We start from the raw sequence: 19,618 nt of genomic DNA, 5'->3' as shown, positions 1-19,618 counted from the left end.
ACTTTTGCAGTGGAAAATGCTTTAGTTTTATTGATTTAATTGATCAAGTGAGACAAACAGAAACATTAAAGAAAGGAAGGTCCAGTGGCTCAGCGGTCTGAGCGTCGCTCCTTGACGTGGAGTATCCCGGTTCGAATCTCATCCCATTCCTCATGAGAGGAAATCTTTAGTTTCATTGGTGCTAAAAAGATTAAGACAAAACTCCTCCCAAAAAGAAAAGTGTAAGAGTGGAAGCTCCAGTGGCTCAGCGGTCTGAGCGTTGCTCTCTAATGTGGAGATTCCCGGTTCAAATCCCTCTCTTTATTGTGAAAATCTTTAGTTTCGCTGGTTTGGTCCAAATAAAAAAGACATGCCCCCAAAAAAAGCAGAGTGAGTGTGGAAGGCCCAGTGGCTCAGTGGTTTGAGCATGTTCTCCCTGGACAGGAGGATCCCGGTTCACAACCGGCCTGGACTCTGAAGCATGGTTGCATTGAGGAACGGTCTCCTGATCCTGATCTGAGACAGGTGACAAGGGCGAATCAGATCAGACAGGAGAGCGAGAGACAGTCGGACACGAAGGGGGGAGGGAATATGCTAACTCCTCCCCCTGGGGATTTCTGGGAAGATAACCAGCAGCGGTGTTATTTTTCAAGATGTATACTTATAACGTTCCAACCAAACCCATCAACAATTTTCCCACTTGTTCACCTCTATAACCACCTGCTCCACCAGATCTTGGCTACAACTCCTCTATCAGCTTTTCCTCAAATCACACCATTTACTCATTTCTTGGAGATCTGACCAAGGTTTGAACCAGTAACCTCTGTACCATGAGGCAGTGCTCATACCAGTGAGCCACAGATCTCTTGGCTTTCACTTGCTGGAACTCATACTTCACTATAGGATCATCCCAACACAACAGAGGGAGACTCAAAGCCATGTCAAAAACGTGTTTAACCACCAGCCCATCAAGGCCTGGGACTCTTGAGTGAATACATTATAGAAGTAAAATCGATTAGGTCAGGTTAGTTAAACCAGTCCTTCTGTTGGATGATTGTCTGTGGTTGGAGAAACACCATCATGGGAGTGCTCATAATTAAGAATCACTCTCATTAGCATCATGATTCAGTTCACTGACACTGACGGGTTTCTTTCTGATCTAGAGTAACGTAACCAGTCTAAAACTGTCAAGAGACTTTTAATATGCATTGAAGGATTTGCTTCTCTTGATTTTAAGTTTAAGTTGCATCCGAAATTGCAGGGAATAGTTTTGATAAAGTACGTTGCGGCCGCCAAAACAAGTATGTTCTCTGTAGTATAAAATGTCCTATGGATGTAATCCGGACATACTTTATCATGTTCTCATCATGTGATCTATCATATGCATACGCACTTCAGAATCTCACAGGTCATCCGCATACTTTATCCCTGAGTATTGTGTAAAATATAATTTAAAAACATATAAATAAATAACGTTATAATAAGTAATCCGCTTCGCGTCGAGGTCCTGATCAGCCTGTCAGGGTTTGTATTCGCTATAACGACCGCCTCGCTCTACATTATCCCGCTTATTACATGGCTACCTACCAAATAAATCAATAATTTGACACAAAATATTGATTTAAAAAGGAGTTTATTGATTTTAAAACGATTGTATTGCTTCCGCTAAAGAAAATAGTCCGTTCCGTCTCTACGGTTAGAATCCTGCGTCGTCCATAGCAACGCTCTGTTTTTCATGGCAACGGTGTGTTATACTTAGCAACGGTCCGTTATCAAGAAATAACAGACCGCATTCTACATTAGAATTCAACCAAGCCATGTAATAAAATCAAAATAAGTAATATAAAATATATATATATATATTAAAGAATTTTAAAACAATTTTGAGTACTGTGAATTTGGAAATACATACTGTATTTCGCCTACTATATGTGTTTTCGGATGCAGCCACTGAGAGCTTTAATAACTTTCCACTTTTGCACAAGTTAACAAGCCCCTTACTTAAGTTTGAATAGAGTGTTTGATGAAATGATCCTCTGATCTGAAGTCAGTTAATCCACACAGGACGGGATTCAGAGAGCTGGTTTATTTCATTGCTTCTGGGAGGGTAAACAGACACAGTGATTGAACTGCATAAACAGAAGTACAGGACTTAAACCTGGATATGACAACAAAATCATCTCAGCTCACCAACAAACTACCCGTGTTCTTTCCACGTAAGATTACGACTGAATCACTCACACACACACTCACTCAGACACGCACACATTCAGCTGGGAATAATAAAGCTAATGCACATTTACTCCAGATTGTTTCTAAGCTTCTAAAAGAAAAGGAGTTTAGGTCTAAAGGATGACTAGAGAGAGAGAGAGAGAGAGAGAGGGAGAGAGAGAGGACAGGTCCAGTCGTACCACTTGAATCATAAGCCTTAATTTTTTTTTTTTGCTACTTTAAACTTCGAAGCAAAATGCAATAATAGCGACACCATTACAGACCGTAACCTTCCCCCCACACACACACACACATACATACACACACATACCCATAAGACACAATCCAATAAAGGGCATTTGCACTATATCAAATCCAAATTAAACAAAATATGTCATCTCTAGAAAAATCTTCATTCTTGTATGCAAACGTGTTAAGAACGGCTCCAGTCAGTGACACCGCGGTGGAGAAATTGCACTTGTGCATTCAGCAGAACAGAGACCCTTCAGACCCATCAGACCCATCAGACCCTTCAGACCCTTCAGACCCGTCAGACCATTCAGACCCGTCAGACCATTCAGACCCTTCAGACCCGTCAGACCCGCCAGACCCGTCAGACCCGCCAGACCCGTCAGACCCTTCAGATCCGTCAGACCCGCCAGACCCTTCAGACCCGTCAGACCCGTCAGACCCTTCAGACCCTTCAGATCCGTCAGACCCTTCAGACCCGCCAGACCCGTCAGACCCGCCAGACCCGTCAGACCCTTCAGATCCGTCAGACCCGCCAGACCCTTCAGATCCGTCAGACCCGCCAGACCCTTCAGACCCTTCAGATCCGTCAGACCCGCCAGACCCTTCAGACCCGCCAGACCCGCCAGACCCTTCAGACCCTTCAGATCCGTCAGATCCGTCAGACCCTTCAGACCCGCCAGACCCGTCAGACCCGCCAGACCCGTCAGACCCTTCAGATCCGTCAGACCCGCCAGACCCTTCAGACCCGTCAGACCCGCCAGACCCTTCAGACCCTTCAGATCCGTCAGACCCGCCAGACCCTTCAGACCCTTCAGACCCGCCAGACCCTTCAGACCCTTCAGACCCGTCAGACCCGTCAGATCCGCCAGACCCTTCAGACCCTTCAGACCCGTCAGATCCGCCAGACCCTTCAGACCCTTCAGACCCGTCAGATCCGCCAGACCCTTCAGACCCTCAGCTCTACTCGGATTTGTTTTTGCGGATGCGCTTGTATTTGTCAACATAAGCTTTCACCAGGTTGGCCACTTTGTCTGCATTCACCTCGCCACTCTTGCTGTGGCACACCTGAGAGAAAGAGCAAGACATTTGCTGTGTATTTATGAAGCCACGTGTGCAAAATTCATAATCTGAGTAAATATTAAGCTGACGGCACATGAACATAAATTCAAGGAATAGATACACTAAAATCAAACTGAATATGCAGAGGTGCAACTGTGATTCGAGAAATGTGGCAGAGAGAATCATTGAATGTGACAATACAAAAAAAAAATACAAAAAATAAAGAATATATATAATAATAAAAAAAATAAAATAATAATAATAATTATATATATATATATATATATATATATATATATATATATATATATATATATATATATATATATATATACTTACTTTTTCCACAGCTTTGCGTACAATCTCTTTATATTCCTCCTTGTTGATTTCATTCTTCTGATAATATGGCTTAATCGCTGCTTTCACCTCATTGACGGCACGCTCTTGAATCTGCAATTTCTGCTTGAAAGGGGGAAATGGACGCAGGATATGGACATTAATTCAGTTCAAGCTTATTTGAATAGCGCTTTTCACAATACACAGTTTCAAAGCAGCTTTACAGAAAATGCATGAATCTATATTACAATTTAGAGTGATCTGTTATCAGAGGTAACGGTCTAAATTATGCATTTCAGAAATGTAGATGTACAATATCACAGTTAGCTAAAAATTTATTTAATGTAATAATTGAATGCAGAAACAATGAGCTCATTGAAGTAATGAATACTTGTTTGTTAACAAATGATTATGACATTTAGAAAAATGTAGCATTGGTGCATGTTGATTGATTAGCATGGAGGCGTTTGCTTGAACATGAACTCTTGCCTTCTCTTTCTTTGAGCTGTCGGCGTGGGCCTTGCTGTGAGTTGGTTGGGTGGTGGAGGACGGCTGGGACGCACTGACCGTCCCGATAGGATGAAGTGGCCCTGCAACTACTTTAGTTGGCATGGGCTTGAAAGAACCTTTGCCTTGTATAGAAAAACTGGGCATCACCTGCTGTAAAATATAGAAATGTTACAACCAAATCTTACAAAAAAAAAAGAAGTGTTTTTCCTTTTTTTTAATAACACTAAAATATGTTTAAACAATCAAAAATGTTGTTATATCACACTGGAATAATCTATTCATTAATCAGAGGTGTTTATGATTCCACTCAAAAGTGCTCAAAGTGTCCCATTTTTAAAATTTCAGTACCGACCTGGTACCGAAGTCGGTACTTTTGACAACATTATCCTAATATTACATACTATGCACATTTAATGATAATAACCCTGGTGCTGACCTGAGATGGGTGGCTTTCAGGCGCTATTACGGTGAAGCCGGCCTGCACCGGTGGAGGAGGTGGAGGAGGCGGAGGCAGTCCCTGCACGGCTATGGATGGGACCTGTAACACAAGGCAAGTTTATTTATATAGCACATTTCATACACTATGGTAACTCAAAGTGCTTTACACAGAAAGGAATTAAAATAATCACACAAAAAAAGCAAAGAAAATTAAAACAGTTATAACAGGAATTAATAGAGATGTAAAGATTAAAGAAAGTAAATTAAAAAAGTAAAAAGATGATACATAGATAATCTTCTCATCTGGCAAAACACCAGTGTATAATATTTTTCACAACTGCTCGCTAGGGATGTGACGGTAAGGATATTTTCCCACCAGTTAATCGACACGTGACAACACCGATATCACCGGCGGGAGCTTTTAAATCGCTAATTTAAAGGCGAAAGTAAAATGCACGGGTCGTGCACATTTTAGTTTCACTTTCAAATTAGAGCCAATTTGGGGACGGATTGCTTGGATGGTGAGTTCATTAGCCTATTATTCTTAATGAAAAACAACAACAACAAAACAGTACAATGACAAATTCGCAATGACAAATTCCAACTTGCTTAGTTGGAGACATTTAATTTAATATTCAACAATATTATTGATCTGCCTGCATTGACACCATTAAATGAGAACTAAACTGAGTCAAGTCAAGTCAAGTCAAGTTTATTTATATAGCGCTTTTCACAACACAGGTTGTATCAAAGCAGCTTCACAGTAATAAATTAGAACAATACATCAATGTTTGTTTCTAGTGGAACGTCTACGTTCGGTAATGCTGATCAATAGTATCGTTGATTGATTAATTCAATTAAATATCCCCAAATATCCCCAACTGAGCAAGCCAAAGGCAACAGTGGCAAGGAACCGAAAAACTCCATCAGGTGACCTAATGGAGAAAAAAAAACCTTGGGAGAACCCGGGCTCAGTCGGGGGCCAGTTCTCCTCTGGCGTTTATGAACTAGAGGTCGGATTTAACTGTAGGATTAAAAGTATTATATGAATGCCTGGCTGAAGAGATGCGTCTTTAATCTAGTTTTAAACTGGGAGAGTGAGTCTGAGCAACGAACAGTATCCGGAAGACTATTCCAGAGTTTTGGTGCTAAATGTGAAAATGCTCTCCCTCCTTTGGTGGATCTGGATATCCTAGGTATGACCAAAAGCCTCGAATTTAGTGATCTTAAAGAGCGCGATGGATTATAGGGCGATAGAAGATCGGTTAAATAGACTGGAGCTAAGCCGTTTAGGGCTTTATAAGTCAGTAGCAATACCTTGTAATTAATACGGGACTTTATAGGTAACCAATGTAGGGATGATAAAATCGGTGTTATATGATCATATTTTCTTGATCTAGTTAGAACTCTAGCGGCGGCATTTTGGACTAACTGTAGCTTGTTTATTAAGGATGCAGGACAACCGGCTAATAACGCATTACAGTAATCTAGTCTCGAGGTCATGAATGCATGAACTAACTTTTCTGCGTCAGAAACTGATAGCATATTACGTAGCTTAGCAATGTTTCTAAGGTGGAAAAAGGCTGTTCTTGTAACATATGAAATATGATTTTCAAAAGACAGGTTGCAGTCTTATATAACACCCAGGTCTTTTACTGTAGAGGATGAAGTAACAGGACATCCTACTATGTTAAAGTTGTATTGTGAGAGGTTTTGTGGGTGGTTTTTTGAACCGATAAGTAGTACCTCTGTCTTGTCTGGATTTAATAAAAGAAAATTATGCGTCATCCAATCTTTTATATCTTTAACACACTCTGTCAATTTGGATAATTTAGCGTTTTCATCTGGCCGTGATGAAATATAGATTTGAGTGTCATCAGCATAACAATGGAAACTAATTCCATGTTTCCTTATAATATTTCCAAGTGGCAGCATATATATTGAGAATAATAGAGGGCCTAACACAGATCCCTGCGGCACTCCATAGTTTACTGGAGTTATGATAGATTTTTCTCCATTTAAATAAACAAAATGGTAGCGGTCAGATAAATACGATCTAAACCAGCTTAATGCTTGTCCTTGAACACCAGTATAATTTTGTAGTCGATCTAAGAGTATTGTATGATCTATAGTATCGAACGCAGCACTAAGATCAAGTAAAACTAATATTGAGATACAGCCTTGGTCAGAAGCTAAAAGTAAATCATTTGTGATTTTAACGAGCGCAGTTTCAGTGCTATGATGCGGCCTGAATCCAGACTGAAACTTTTCATAGGTGTCATTTTCTTGTAAGAAAGAGCCCAGTTGAGCGGACACAACTTTTTCTAGTATTTTAGACATAAAAGGTAGATTTGAAATGGGTCTATAATTTACTAGATTATTCGGATCTAATTGTGGTTTCTTAATGAGAGGTTTTATAACTGCCAATTTAAATGTTCTTGGAACATGACCTAAAGATAAAGACGAGTTAATAATATTGAGGAGAGGCTCTTCCACTACAGGTAACACTTCTTTCAATAGTTTAGTTGGTATGGGATCTAATAAACATGTTGTTGTTTTAGATGAAATGATAAATTTATTTAACTCTTTTTGTTCTATAGTTGAAAAGCACTGTAATTGTTCTTGCGGCGTGATAGTTGAGGCTGAATTATAAGGCGCGATTGAGGATTGAACGTTTACAATTGTGGTTCTGTTGTTTTCTATTTTCTCAGTGAAGAACTTCATGAAATCATTACTACTAAACTGTAATGGAATACTTTGTTCAGGAGACATCTGTTTATTTGTTAGTCTCGCCACGGTGTTAAATAAGAATTTAGGATTGTTATGGTTGTTTTCTATTAGTTTGCGGAGATGCTCAGCCCTGGCCGCTTTTAGGGCCTTTTTATAACGTGACATACTGTCTTTCCATGCGATTCTAAAGACCTCTTAAGTTGGTTTGTTTCCATTTACGCTCTAAATTACGGGTTTCTCTCTTTAGAACACGCGTAGTACTGTTGTACCATGGTGCTTTACTTTTCTCTCTGACCTTTTTTAATCTAATGGGCGCAACAATATCCAATGATCCAGAGAGAATGGTGCTCATAGTGCTAGTTAATTCCTCAAGTTCATCTGTTTGTTTGGGTTCACTGAGCAGCTGAGACAGATCCGATAAGCTGTTTGAAAAATTATCTATGGTGGATGGAAGGATTGTTCTGCCTAATCGATAACGCGGCGCAGCATGATATATTACAGGAGTACGTAATATGCAAGTTACCATGTAATGGTCAGTGACATCGTCACTTTGTGGAATGATATCTATATCGGTTGGATCGGTTCCATGTGATATAATTAAATCGAGTGTATGATTAAATCGATGAGTCGGTCCGGTAATGTTTTGCTTGACCCCAAAGGAGTTTAATAAATCAGTAAACGCAGCCCCTAACGCATCATTTTGATTATCTACATGGATATTAAAGTCTCCAACAATTAATGCTTTATCGAAGTTAACTAATAGGTCTGAGAGAAAATCTGCAAACTCTTTTAGGAAATCAGCGTAAGGCCCAGGCGGTCTATATACGGTAGCCAAGGCTAGAGATAATAGGGATGTTTTTCTATCATCTAAGAGCGTAACATTTAGTACAAGTACTTCAAATGAAATAAACTTATAACCCGTTTTCTGAGTAACATTGAGAAAATCTCTATAGATTGTTGCAACACCGCCGCCACGACCATTCAGACGGGGCTCGTGCTTATAGGAGTATCCTGATGGAGTAGACTCATTTAAACCGAAATAATCATTTGGTTTAAGCCAGGTTTCAGTAAGGCAAAGTACATCGAAGCTATTATCTGTGACTATTTCATTTACAATAACTGCCTTAGGTGTGAGTGATCTAATGTTTAAAAGACCTAGCTTTAAAAATTGTTTTTGATTACCAATAGCAACATTTTCTGGTTTAATAACAATTAGATTTTTTCTAGATCCTGCAGTAGATTTATGATTTGATCTCACTAAACGAGGAATAGACACAGTTTCTATGCAATGTTCTACACTATTTATATCAGTTAAATTGGTGCAGCAGAGACTATGATTTGGACTTTTGTTTACTAGTCAAAAGGTATTTAACATTTTGGAGATGTTATCTGACAGAAGATCCGATCCGAATCTGTTTGGGTGTAAGCCATCAGCACGGTAAAGCCTAGGACGCTCCCAAAACAGATTCCAATTATTTACAAAGAGAAGTTTCTGCTCATTGCACCATGACATTAACCATTCATTAAGCGCAAATAATCTACTAAACTTTTCATGACCTAGTCGATACGTGGGAAGCGGTCCTGACACAATAATCGTTATATCAGGCGATGTGCTGCGTACCGTATCGATCAGATTCCTGAAGTCTTTCTTCAAAACTTCCGTCTGGCGCAGTCTGATGTCGGCCCCTCCCGCGTGCAGGACAACGGTTCCGACGCGCTCGTTCAGAATCTCGGGAACGTGAGCAGCGACTTCGGAAACACGAGCACCAGGAAAGCAGTGACTATGCACCTTACTTTTATTTAACGTAACGTGTACGTGTCGAACGATGGAATCGCCGATGATCACAGCATCGCGTTCTGTTTCGCGAAGAGGGGAGAAGCGGTTTTGTGTGGATATCTCGAAAACCGGGAGGGTCGGAGAGAGTTTTCTTGGTCTAGACCTGACTCGCGACTTCCGCTGCGGAAAAATCCAGGCTTCGTGATGGCATGTTGGAGCCGGAGTGAACGAGACCATGGCTGATCGCGACCTCGACGTTCGGGACCGATGTTGAGGAACGCACGGAGTAGACGAGGTCGGAGTCAGCGGGTTAGTAACATTAATCTCTGATTTGTGTGCCTCGGCGCGCGATGTTTCGAGAGCCAAACGCCGGTCTATCAGCTCGGCTTTTCTTACTAAAAGGTCGTGGATCTGTTTCTCAACAGCTTCCAGCTCAGACTGCACCGCGTGCAGCTCAAATGTGTCCTCACCTGCACCAAAAGGTAGACTACTTACATTTGATATATTCGCCATTTTAACAGATGGACAGTAAGTTAAGTTAGCAACGACGCTACCAGAGGTGCTATCAATATTAATACTAATTTATGGCTTAAGTCTTGGATATAATCCGTCTTTTCAGTGGTACGGGTGTAGAGTAGACGCACGATAGGTGAAAAATGTTTGTTTGTAACTTAAATGAGTGCGGAGAAGACGCGTTCAGCCGTGATCCACGGACGTAACCTATAAGAGTATCCAGCGTTGGATCACAAGGCTTGAGACGCGTCTGCTCAACAATCCGCGTTATAACTATGAGGTGAGGAAAAGTAGAAAATGTTCGTTGTAAGTGAGTTTAAAGAGAAATCAAGAATTATAAATCAATCGATGGAGCTCCAAAGACAACAACGCGCTCAGACGCGACGCATGCGCATTCGAAAACAGGCTGGACGATGACATCATGGTTTAATCCAGAGTGGCTATATATATATATAAATATATTTCATTGTTCCCATATAACGTTCTCATTCTCACCTGTAGGAGCGGGCCGGTGGGGTGCAGCTGTACTGGCACTGGAGGGGGTAAACTGAACTGAGGAGGCTGTAGACCCACACCTGGAGGTCTCGGCAGAAGAGGACCCATGGGGTAACGCAGGACCCCCATCACACCGAGCTGGTGGGGCATCAGGGTGGGGGGTAGAGCTGGAACAGCCTCGGTTGGCAGGGGTGCATTTGGCTCATTCTGTGGGGGATCTGAAATATAGAAAATGGACATGAATGTAAATGTGACAAACATAATAAAGGGGAAATTCACCACTGGCATAATGGGCTTTTAATTAAAGGAATAGTTCACTTCAAAAATGAAAATTCGGTCATCATTTATTCCCCCTCAAGAGTTTCTTTTTTCTGCTGAACACGAAAGAAGATATTTTGAGGAATGTCAATAACCAGACAGTTGATGGACCCCATTGACCCCATATTAGAAAAAAAAATAAAAAATTGGCAGTCAATGGGGTACATCAACTGTCTGGTTATCGACATTCCTCAAAATATCTTCTTTCGTGTTCAGCAGAAAAAAGACATTCATACAGGTTTCAAACAACTTTAGGGGGAATAAATACTGACAGAATTTTACATATTACATGTCCAGAGCCGCAGCAGTTACATAACACTATGCCTTGGTGGCACTCATGAACAAAGCATTATTTATTAATAAATGATTAAATCGATAAAGTTGTATGATTAAATTGATTAGACATGCTTTTTGATTGCTTAGATTTTAATGTAAAGATTAAAAGGGAATCCATAAATTAATTAATTTGAGAAAGAAAAAAATAAAGATTTATAGGGCCTTAATAATTTGTTGTTAAACTGTACAAATTTCATGATTTCAATAACGTGGACATGTTTTCTGATTACTAAATTTAAGATGGAATCCAGAAAAACTGAATTTGAGGAAAAATTAAATCAGATTTTTTTTTATCCATTATCAGAGAGTGAAAGTACATTTCCATTCAGCCCATCGACCGATTTTTTACGCATTGGCGTCACATATAAATCATATGTGAAAAACATTTGTGTCGGTGAGAACAGGCCATTATTTGTATAAAGACAGACCTGCTTGTTTTGGGACCCCTGGTGCAGCTTGATCCTCATCTTGTCTGTTCCAAGTATTATTTCCGCCGCCTCGGTCCCTGCGCGAGTAGTAGTTCTGCACATCTGCGGGAAGAGTTCGGCGCACGGCCCAGCTCGACGCCGACGACCACCCCGACCGATCCATCGCCGTCTCGCCACCATCAGAATCTTTTCTCTTTCCTCCGGCTCTGTTTTCATTGAAGCGGCTATAAGAATCCGTGTTATTTGCGGTCCCTGAGAAAGAAGTGCGTTGCCTCCAATTATCTGCTGGCTCGCTCTGCTGGCTGGCCGACCAGTTTGAACCTCCTCTCCCGCGTCCAGCGCTCCAGCCCCCCCGAGACCAGGAATCGGCAGGTGGATCTCCCGGCTCACGCCCTCGAGCATCAGCATCCGGGTAGAGCTTCTCCCTATCTTTTACCCAGTCCGGGTTCTCGCTTCTGCTCCGATCAGGCGACGCCTCATTGAAGTTGCCGTTGTCGGATGAAACATGCTCTCTTGTTGACGAATTCCCAGGTTTTTCTGCATTGTTCCTCCAGTTTGAATTGCGGAAACCTCGTCCACCACCTGTGCTCCGCCATCCATCCGTTCCCCAAGACTCCCTCTTGCGAGGAGAGTGTCCGCCGTGATCCGAGCGCTCCTGGGACGGGCTCCGGCGTCCGGGTCGGTTTCTGTTCCTGGAACGGCTGCGTCGCCTGTGACTTCGCTCCCGGCTACGACTACGGCTGCGGCTTCGATTCCGCCGGCCTTCCCGCTCTTCCTCTTGCTGCTCGCGGCTCCGAGATGTGGATCGGTTCTTGTGGCTACGATCCCGTGATCGAGACCTCGACCGGCGTGACCCTTCACTCTTAGACTCCTTGGTAGGTGACCAAGTGGTCGTAGGCGAGTGAAAGCGAGACCTGCGGGATCGTCCATCCCGGTCCCTCTTGTCCGAGCCTTTCGCTTCCTTACTACTGTCAATCTTGGGCTTTAGATCGGCTGTCTGAGCCACGGGCGCAGTGGGATTTATTTCAGCTTCAGCAGCATGAGCTTCACTCTCGGATGCAGGAGAATCGCACTCCATGGGAATGAGGTCAGTGTTGTCCTGAGGACTCCTTGCATTAGTGTCCTTAGTTTCTGGAATAGCTTTCTCTCCGAGTATTGATGGACCAGCGCTCTGATCCTCTTGGAAGGTACTGGATTCCTGCTTGTCGGCATTGTCTTCCGTGGTGTCAGGCTCCGTTTTTTGATCCACAATCTCTTGGAGAGTTGGAAAGCTTAGTGATTCCTGCTTGTCGGCATTGTCTTCTGTGGTATCCGGCTCTGGTTTTTGATCCGCAAACTCTTGGAGAGGTGGAAAGCTAATGGATTCCTGCTTGTCAGAATTGTCTTCTGTGGTATCCGGCTCCGAATTCAGATCCTCAATATCTTGGAGAGGTGGAAAGCTACTTGATTCCTGCTTGTCAGAATTGTCTTCTGTGGTATCAGGCTCCGAATTCAGATCCTCAGTATCTTGGAAAGGTGGAGAGCAACTCGATTCCTGTTTGTCGGAATGGTCTTCCTCGGTGTCAAGCTCCGGTTTCACATCCACAATCTGGTCAGAAGTTACTGTAGATGGCTCAGCTGTTGATTCCACTTGCAGAGGTGATTCAACGTCCTGGGAATCAGACTGGGACTCTTCCAGTTCAGCGGAGGAACGAGATTGGGAATCGTCCTCCACTATTGGTGGAACATTCTCCAATTCAACTTGGTCTGAATCATCGGTCTCCACTTCTTTCTCGCTATCATCTCGTGAAAGTATCTGATTGTCTTCATCTTTAACCATACTCTCAGTTGCCATTTCTTCTACTTTTACAGTTTCATCATCCTGGTTATTGGCCTCAGTAGGACTCGTCTCATTCTCCACCTCCATCTTCTCCTCCGTATCCACTGGGTCTTGGTCGCTATCAATCTGATCAGGACTTGCTTTCTGGTCCGTTTTTGGTTCCTCAGATTCTGCTTCCTCATTGACTCCATCTTCCTCATGATTCTCAACCTCCTCATCTTCATGTCTCTCCACAATCTTCTTTTTTCCACGTCCTTTCCTCTTTGCTCCAGACCTCGGATTGCTTCCCTGCTGTCCTCTGCTCGTAGAAGCAGGAGTATCGTTTATGGTTTGTGGTGTAGAAGAGGTTGTGTCCGATTCTGACGGTTGCGACTGCGCAGATGAGGAATCCTCTGCCTCAGCGCGACTGTGACGAGAGGAACGTCTGGTCGCAGTAGTTTCTGGCTTCACAGAGGTCTTTGACCCAGAACCCCTGGTTCCCTTTCTCTCCTCACCTTTGGGACAGGTGACGGCACAAACTATGCCATGAGGAACTAAGAAACAGGAGATAAAATAAGTGTTAACTGTAATGAAAATAAAAACTAATAAATAACTGAGGGAAGAAAAATGAGAAACTGAAAATAAACCTGGCCACAAATTCATTTGAGTTTACATTTTGATATAATAATATTATAATAATAAAACTTTTACTATTATAATTATGGAAGCTTTACAACCCACCTGAGAAATTTAAGAGAGGTAATCATTTTTAAAGAACACTATTTAGCACATTAACTTTGGCAGCCCTAACAAACTAAAACTGAAATAACAAATTAAGCTGAGACTTGGTAACAATGAAATAGCAAATTAACGCAAATTAAATAAACTAAGTTGTAAGTCTTATTGGAAAAAAAAAATCTAAATAACCAGATTATTACGCATGTCTATTATGCATGTTTAACGCAACTAACAAACAACTCTGTTTGAAGTGAACTCACCTGTGTGTTCAGAAAGCAGCAGATTCAGAGAGGCGGAGACCGCTGACAGAAGCAGATGTGAGTGGAGTAACACCCTATAAGTCAATAAACAAATGTTCATAACCCAAAATAAGAGACAAGCACACAAAGGAAATAGCAGCTAAATGGTACAAATTCTAAATTTCAGATTTTTATTTACACTCATAGAATGAGTACTATAATTGGTTGTATGTAAGTTCAAAACAAAAGCTGAATCAGAATAAAGTTGAACTACCCTAGTAAACAGGAAGAGATCATCTTAACGTCATGCGTGCAATGAGATTCGAACTGGCAGTTTCAGGAGTTCTTGCCATTTTTGAGCGCACTATCCATCAGATTGTCAGTGAACAGACTGTTTGAAACATGCTTCTCACCTGGGCACACCTGTAGAGAGGACAGGTACAGAGGCAGAAAGCCATCTGCGTTTCCTCTCTAATCTCCTCCACTGAACGCCATCAGGACCCTCCTCACAAACCTCCACAGATCCTGCCCTACATCGCAAGACAGACATGACAAACAAAACACTTTAACCTTTTACAAAGTCTTTAACTTTAACCTTTTACAAAGTCTTGATGTTTTCAGGCTCTACTATAACAGGTTTTCCTCCTTGAATGTTCACTATTTTCCCCATATTCTACATATATATATATATATATATATATATATATATATATATATATATATATACACTTTGCAGAGCTTTTTCATGCTCAAACAGCAACATTACACACTAAAAATAGATGTTGATGGAAAAAGCATAATAGGTCCATTTAAAGGGTAACTCTCGCCAAATTGCAACCTTGGCTATTTTTGTTAATCTACCCGAGTCAAACATTCGTGTAAAAGCATAATAAGAATGGAAACGCCACTTTTACGTTTGACCGTATTTTCGTTTTCGGTCAAATTGCCTTGTGAATGGGAGTGCATGGGGCACTTTTATGATAGCATCAAAAATCGCTATTTTTAAAACACTAAGAAGGCTCGACACAACATGAAACTGTGCTTGAAGTATCACCAGAGGCTCTACACATGAACTCGAACATTGTTTGTGTACACAGAGTTTACTAAAAAGAAATGTTTTGTACGACTCACTTTATCAGTTAGTGTTTCCATCCGCTGGCATTTTGTCAGTCAAAAATAGTCAATCTCCGAATGCAACGTAACATGAGGAGAGTAAAGATGGAAAGCTCATAAAGCTTAGTTACATATAAATTGACGGATAATTTGTTGTTTTGTCATTAGTGAAAATCAATATTGACCTTGAATTTGAAAAAGGATCCTCATACAAGAAACAATACTAAAATTCAAGAGTCAGTTCATTCGCATTCGGAGATCGACTATTTTTGACTGTCAAAATGCCGGCAGACACAGCTACAGTGAGTTGTTCAAATTCTTTCTTTTTAGTAAACTCTGTATTCACAAACAATGTTCTCAATGCTGGAGTTCATGTGTAGAGCCCCTGGTGATACTTCCAGCACAGTTTCATGTTGTGTCGAGCCTTCTTGTAATATAAAATAACGATTTCTGATGCTATCATAGAAGTGCCCCTAGCACTCCCATTCAAAAGGAAATTTTTTACGAAAACGAAAATACGGTCAAACTTAAAAGTGGTGTTTCCATTCTAATTATGCTTTTACACGAAAGTTTGCCTTGGGTAGATTAATAAAAAGACCCGAGGTTGCAATTTGGCGAGAGTTACCCTTTAAGAGACACTGTTCAGTCAACAAAGAAACAGAAGACACATGATGTTCACTTACATGATCTGTGTCAGCGTGCCGAGCGTCGCTCCCTGTTGGCTTGGCAGTGATGAGTGAAAATGCTGAGTGAGCAGAAGAGAGTGGCATGAGTCTCCACTCACCTGCACACATACACACATTTCCACTGTTATTCATATGCACACAAAAAAAAAAAAGATCAAAAAGAGGAATACAACAGTGCAATGCTAACCTTTCTGTTTTTATCCACAGATGCATCCGAGTCACCTGCCGGGGAATAAAAGACATTTATTTTGGAAAGCTCTTAATTCGCTAAACGTTTATCAGTTCTGTTATATAGAGCTCAACACCGCAACCAACTATTATACAAATCTCAAACCAGAGCTGCACGATTCCTGAATAAAAAGTTAAACAAAATAACATGTAATTTACTAGAAGTTCTGACAAAATGTTGATTGCTGCAGAATATTTAATTCATTTGAATTACATTTTTTAAAACTCTGTTTGAGTGAATGATTCAATGACTCCACTTGTTTCATTACTGGATGAATCAGCATTTTTGAACGAATCTCTTGAATGAATGATTCAATGACAAATACGTTTTAACGGTCACTTATCTCCACCTACTGGAGTAACAATGTAATGATACAATCTTTATTTCAAGCATCAAGTTACATTCAAAGGTTGATTTATTCTTTTTTTTAGTGATTAATCATGCAGCTCTCCCTCAAACATAATCTAATGCGAAATAAAATGTGCAATATATTGTATTGTAGCAGAACATTAAGTTGAATTTAACCTGGAATAACCTTTCATATTGAAATATCAATATGAGCAAATGATGGCGAGAAGACAAGAATCAATATTTAAGCACTTACCTTTTCTGTGGCATTTCTGTTTGGCATTAGCTCTTTTATCTTGCGTTCTCTCCAGAGTTCCTGTCTCTGTCCTGTTAACGACACAATTATTTATTAAATATGACCCTAGATCACAAAACCAGTCACATGTCGCACGGGTATCCGGCTATAAGCCAACAATATATTGTATGGGTCAAAATTATAGATTTTTCCTTTTATGCCAAAAATCATTAGGATGTTAAGTAAAGATCATGTTCCATGAAGATATTTTGTCAATTTCCAAACCATAAATATCTAAAAAATATATTTTTGTGAGTGAATGCAGCACAATCGCGAACATAAATGCACAACTTTAAAGGCGATTTTCTCAATGTTTCGATTTTTTTTTCGAATAGTTGTATCTCGGCCTAACAAACCATACATTAATGGAAAGCTTATTTATTCAGCTTTCAGATTATGTGTTAATCTCAGTTTAAAAAAATTGACCCTTGTGCCTGGTTTTGTGGTCCAGGGTCACAAATGATCAGATGAACAGCAAATGAACGCAAACGCAGCACTTACACACAGACACGACGCATCCGTGGGCCGTCCGGACTGCAGGACGTGTTCAGCGCCGGCAGTCTGAGCGCCTTCACAGGAATCTGAAACACAGAGGAGAAGCTCGGCTGAGTTTGATCAGGAATCAGAGGCTCTAACAGGGACATGCGGGACATCAGGAGGACGTCTGACCTTGATGCACTGCTGCGAGGAGCCCTGCAGGAAGATCGCGCTGAAGGGTCTGCGGTCCACCGGGCAGGACTGAACCATCTGTGGCCCGACACACACAACATCACACATTACAGTATGCAGTGTATATTCCTTGGGTAGTATGCAGATTATATATAAATAAAAAGTTTGGATTTCTGTAAGCAAGTCACTTATAAGCCAAGGCTGCATTTACTGGATCACATGTAATTTAAAACAGAAAGTTACATTTAAAAATGTATTAAACAATACATTAGAAATTAGAGGTAAATAAATACATGAGTGAATAAAATAAATACAAAAATAATCAAAGCATCTAACAGTACTATAATGAGGAGAAGAAAATTATGTAACTATTTCTTGAAATAATTTTTCACAGTATAAATAAAATTCTTAGATGTCCTTGCTAAGGATGTCCTTGCTAAATAGAAGTATTTCTGTCTTTATACTTAAAAAAAAAACTTAGACTACATTTTTTAATGTTATCACAGTAATCAGAAATGTTTTTTGAGCATCAAATCATCATATTAGAATGATTTCTGAAGGAAACGTGACACTGGAGTAATGATGCTGATGAAAATTCAGCTTTGATCAAAGGAATAAATTACATTTTACAACATTGAATATACAATATATTGTATATTGAATATTGTGTAAGTACAATATACAATATTCACATAGAAAACAGCTATTTTTAATTGAAATATTTTACTGTTTTTACTGCATTTATAGTCAAATAAACGCAGCCTTGCTGAGCAAACATTTGACCAGTGGTGAATGTGTGTGTTTATAGATAGATAGATAGATAGATAGATAGATAGATAGATAGATAGATAGATAGATAGATAGATAGATAGATAGATAGATGGAGTGTGGGTGTGGAAGTGTTTTGAGTGTGTCAGCTGACCTGAGCCCAGCGGAGAATGCAGGCTGAACAGTAGACGTGTCTGCAACAGTCGGGTACGGCTCGATCCGTACGTCTGGGACGGTTCAGACAGATCGGGCACCGCTGATCCTCCTCATCCTCCAAACTACCCTCTGAAAATCACACAATAAGTTTTATTAAGAAGATTCAACAAAATGCAACCACATAATTATGTATTAAAACATGCATAATGAATAACAGTCAAATTCAACTACTCAGTCCTATGAGCCTTGTTCACTTTAGTGTGTGTGTGAAGTCGATGAGCATGAAGACACACTCACCCTTTCCTGGCCCCTCTTGCATCTTTGGCTCCGGGTCACAGCAGCTCTGAGCCCTGGTTTACTGTACCACCACATTAAAGAAGAAACACATTAAAGTACAATTCAGATACATTAACATCAATATGACGACCGCATAACTCGGTCACTGTGTCTTTATTTGCTCTGTTTATTTACTCTCTCTCGCTCTGTCTCAGCACAGCTGAAGTTTGAATAGTTCATTAGCCGTCTTTAGAGATAACAGAGGCCTTTAGACCGTTTTATACTCATTTAAATCCATCTCACATTATTAATTCGTAAGAATAACACAGCTAGACACACAGAGAGGTGTTTACATATCCTGTTTATAAGTTCAGACTCTTGTTTATCAGTGTGACGCGGCTAGCTGTGTTAGCATCTGCTGTCATTAGCGCGCACTCACCTCCGCGCACGTCGCTCCACGGACTTCAGATCATATAATAGCACGCAGGACGCTCCTTAGTGCAAAAACGTACACTTTTCGGGCACTTTCATGAGCACTTGCGCTCGTAATTGCGATAGATTTAAAGGCGCCCAGCCACATGTGGGTCAGAGGCTGCAGTTCCGCCTCTTCACCGCTGTGGGGCGCTGCTACGGGGCATGATGGGAGACTCGCTGCGTCATCACGCAGGGTTTAAGGTCCGCAGAAGTAAAATTCAGTAGAACGGCGGATGCTGAACATCTCCTAAAAAAACAATTAAAAGTCTTTTAAAAACGTATTCAATACAGAAATATAATTAAAACACGTCACAAAACAATTAGGGAAAATGATGGAAGCCTATTTCCGCCAAATAAGAAAAAAATATGCTTTTGTAAATCGTAATTATGACATAAAAGTCGAATTCTTCACATATTTATGAGATTAAAAATCGGAATTATGACATA

General features: G+C 40.8%; 1 protein-coding gene across 6 annotated transcripts; it reads right to left on the bottom strand.

The window, feature by feature from the left end:
- Window positions 1-2,050: 2,050 nt before the first annotated feature.
- On the bottom strand, window positions 2,051-19,355 carry scaf11 (SR-related CTD-associated factor 11). 6 transcript variants are annotated; one of them, XM_081363192.1, is made up of 16 exons: window positions 19,137-19,355; window positions 18,719-18,779; window positions 18,420-18,550; window positions 17,498-17,575; window positions 17,330-17,409; window positions 16,790-16,860; window positions 16,144-16,178; window positions 15,954-16,054; window positions 14,571-14,687; window positions 14,179-14,252; window positions 11,383-13,734; window positions 10,301-10,518; window positions 4,784-4,885; window positions 4,327-4,497; window positions 3,841-3,960; window positions 2,051-3,507 (listed from the first exon to the last, which is right to left on the bottom strand). In XM_081363192.1, the coding sequence occupies exons 2-16, from the start codon at window positions 18,738-18,740 to the stop codon at window positions 3,403-3,405; spliced, it is 3,777 nt and encodes a 1,258-aa protein (XP_081219318.1). In that variant the 5' UTR covers window positions 18,741-18,779; window positions 19,137-19,355; the 3' UTR covers window positions 2,051-3,402. The 6 variants fall into 6 exon arrangements, with proteins under 6 accessions (XP_081219318.1, XP_081219317.1, XP_081219319.1 ...); XM_081363191.1 differs by having other exon boundaries at window positions 3,841-3,963; window positions 19,137-19,320; XM_081363193.1 differs by having other exon boundaries at window positions 3,841-3,963; window positions 4,327-4,494; window positions 19,137-19,320.
- Window positions 19,356-19,618: the final 263 nt, after the last annotated feature.

The sequence above is a fragment of the Scardinius erythrophthalmus genome (assembly GCF_964197995.2).
Source record: "Scardinius erythrophthalmus genome assembly, chromosome: 4".
NCBI lineage: Eukaryota > Metazoa > Chordata > Actinopteri > Cypriniformes > Leuciscidae > Scardinius > Scardinius erythrophthalmus.
The sequence above is the reverse complement of the archived record's forward strand: the minus strand, read 5'-3'. Positions and strand labels throughout refer to the sequence as shown.

What these genes read in the sequence shown, in the direction of transcription:
- scaf11 (XM_081363191.1), bottom strand. Translation starts at nt 18,740, where the DNA reads ATGCAAGAGGGGCCAGGAAAGG. An exon ending in CGGATGCGTCGTGTCTGTGT is followed by an intron (nt 16,861 to 17,329) that starts GTAAGTGCTGCG and finishes TGTCGTTAACAG; the next exon opens with GACAGAGACAGGAACTCTGG. An exon ending in CCACCGGCCCGCTCCTACAG is followed by an intron (nt 4,886 to 10,300) that starts GTGAGAATGAGA and finishes CTTGTGTTACAG; the next exon opens with GTCCCATCCATAGCCGTGCA.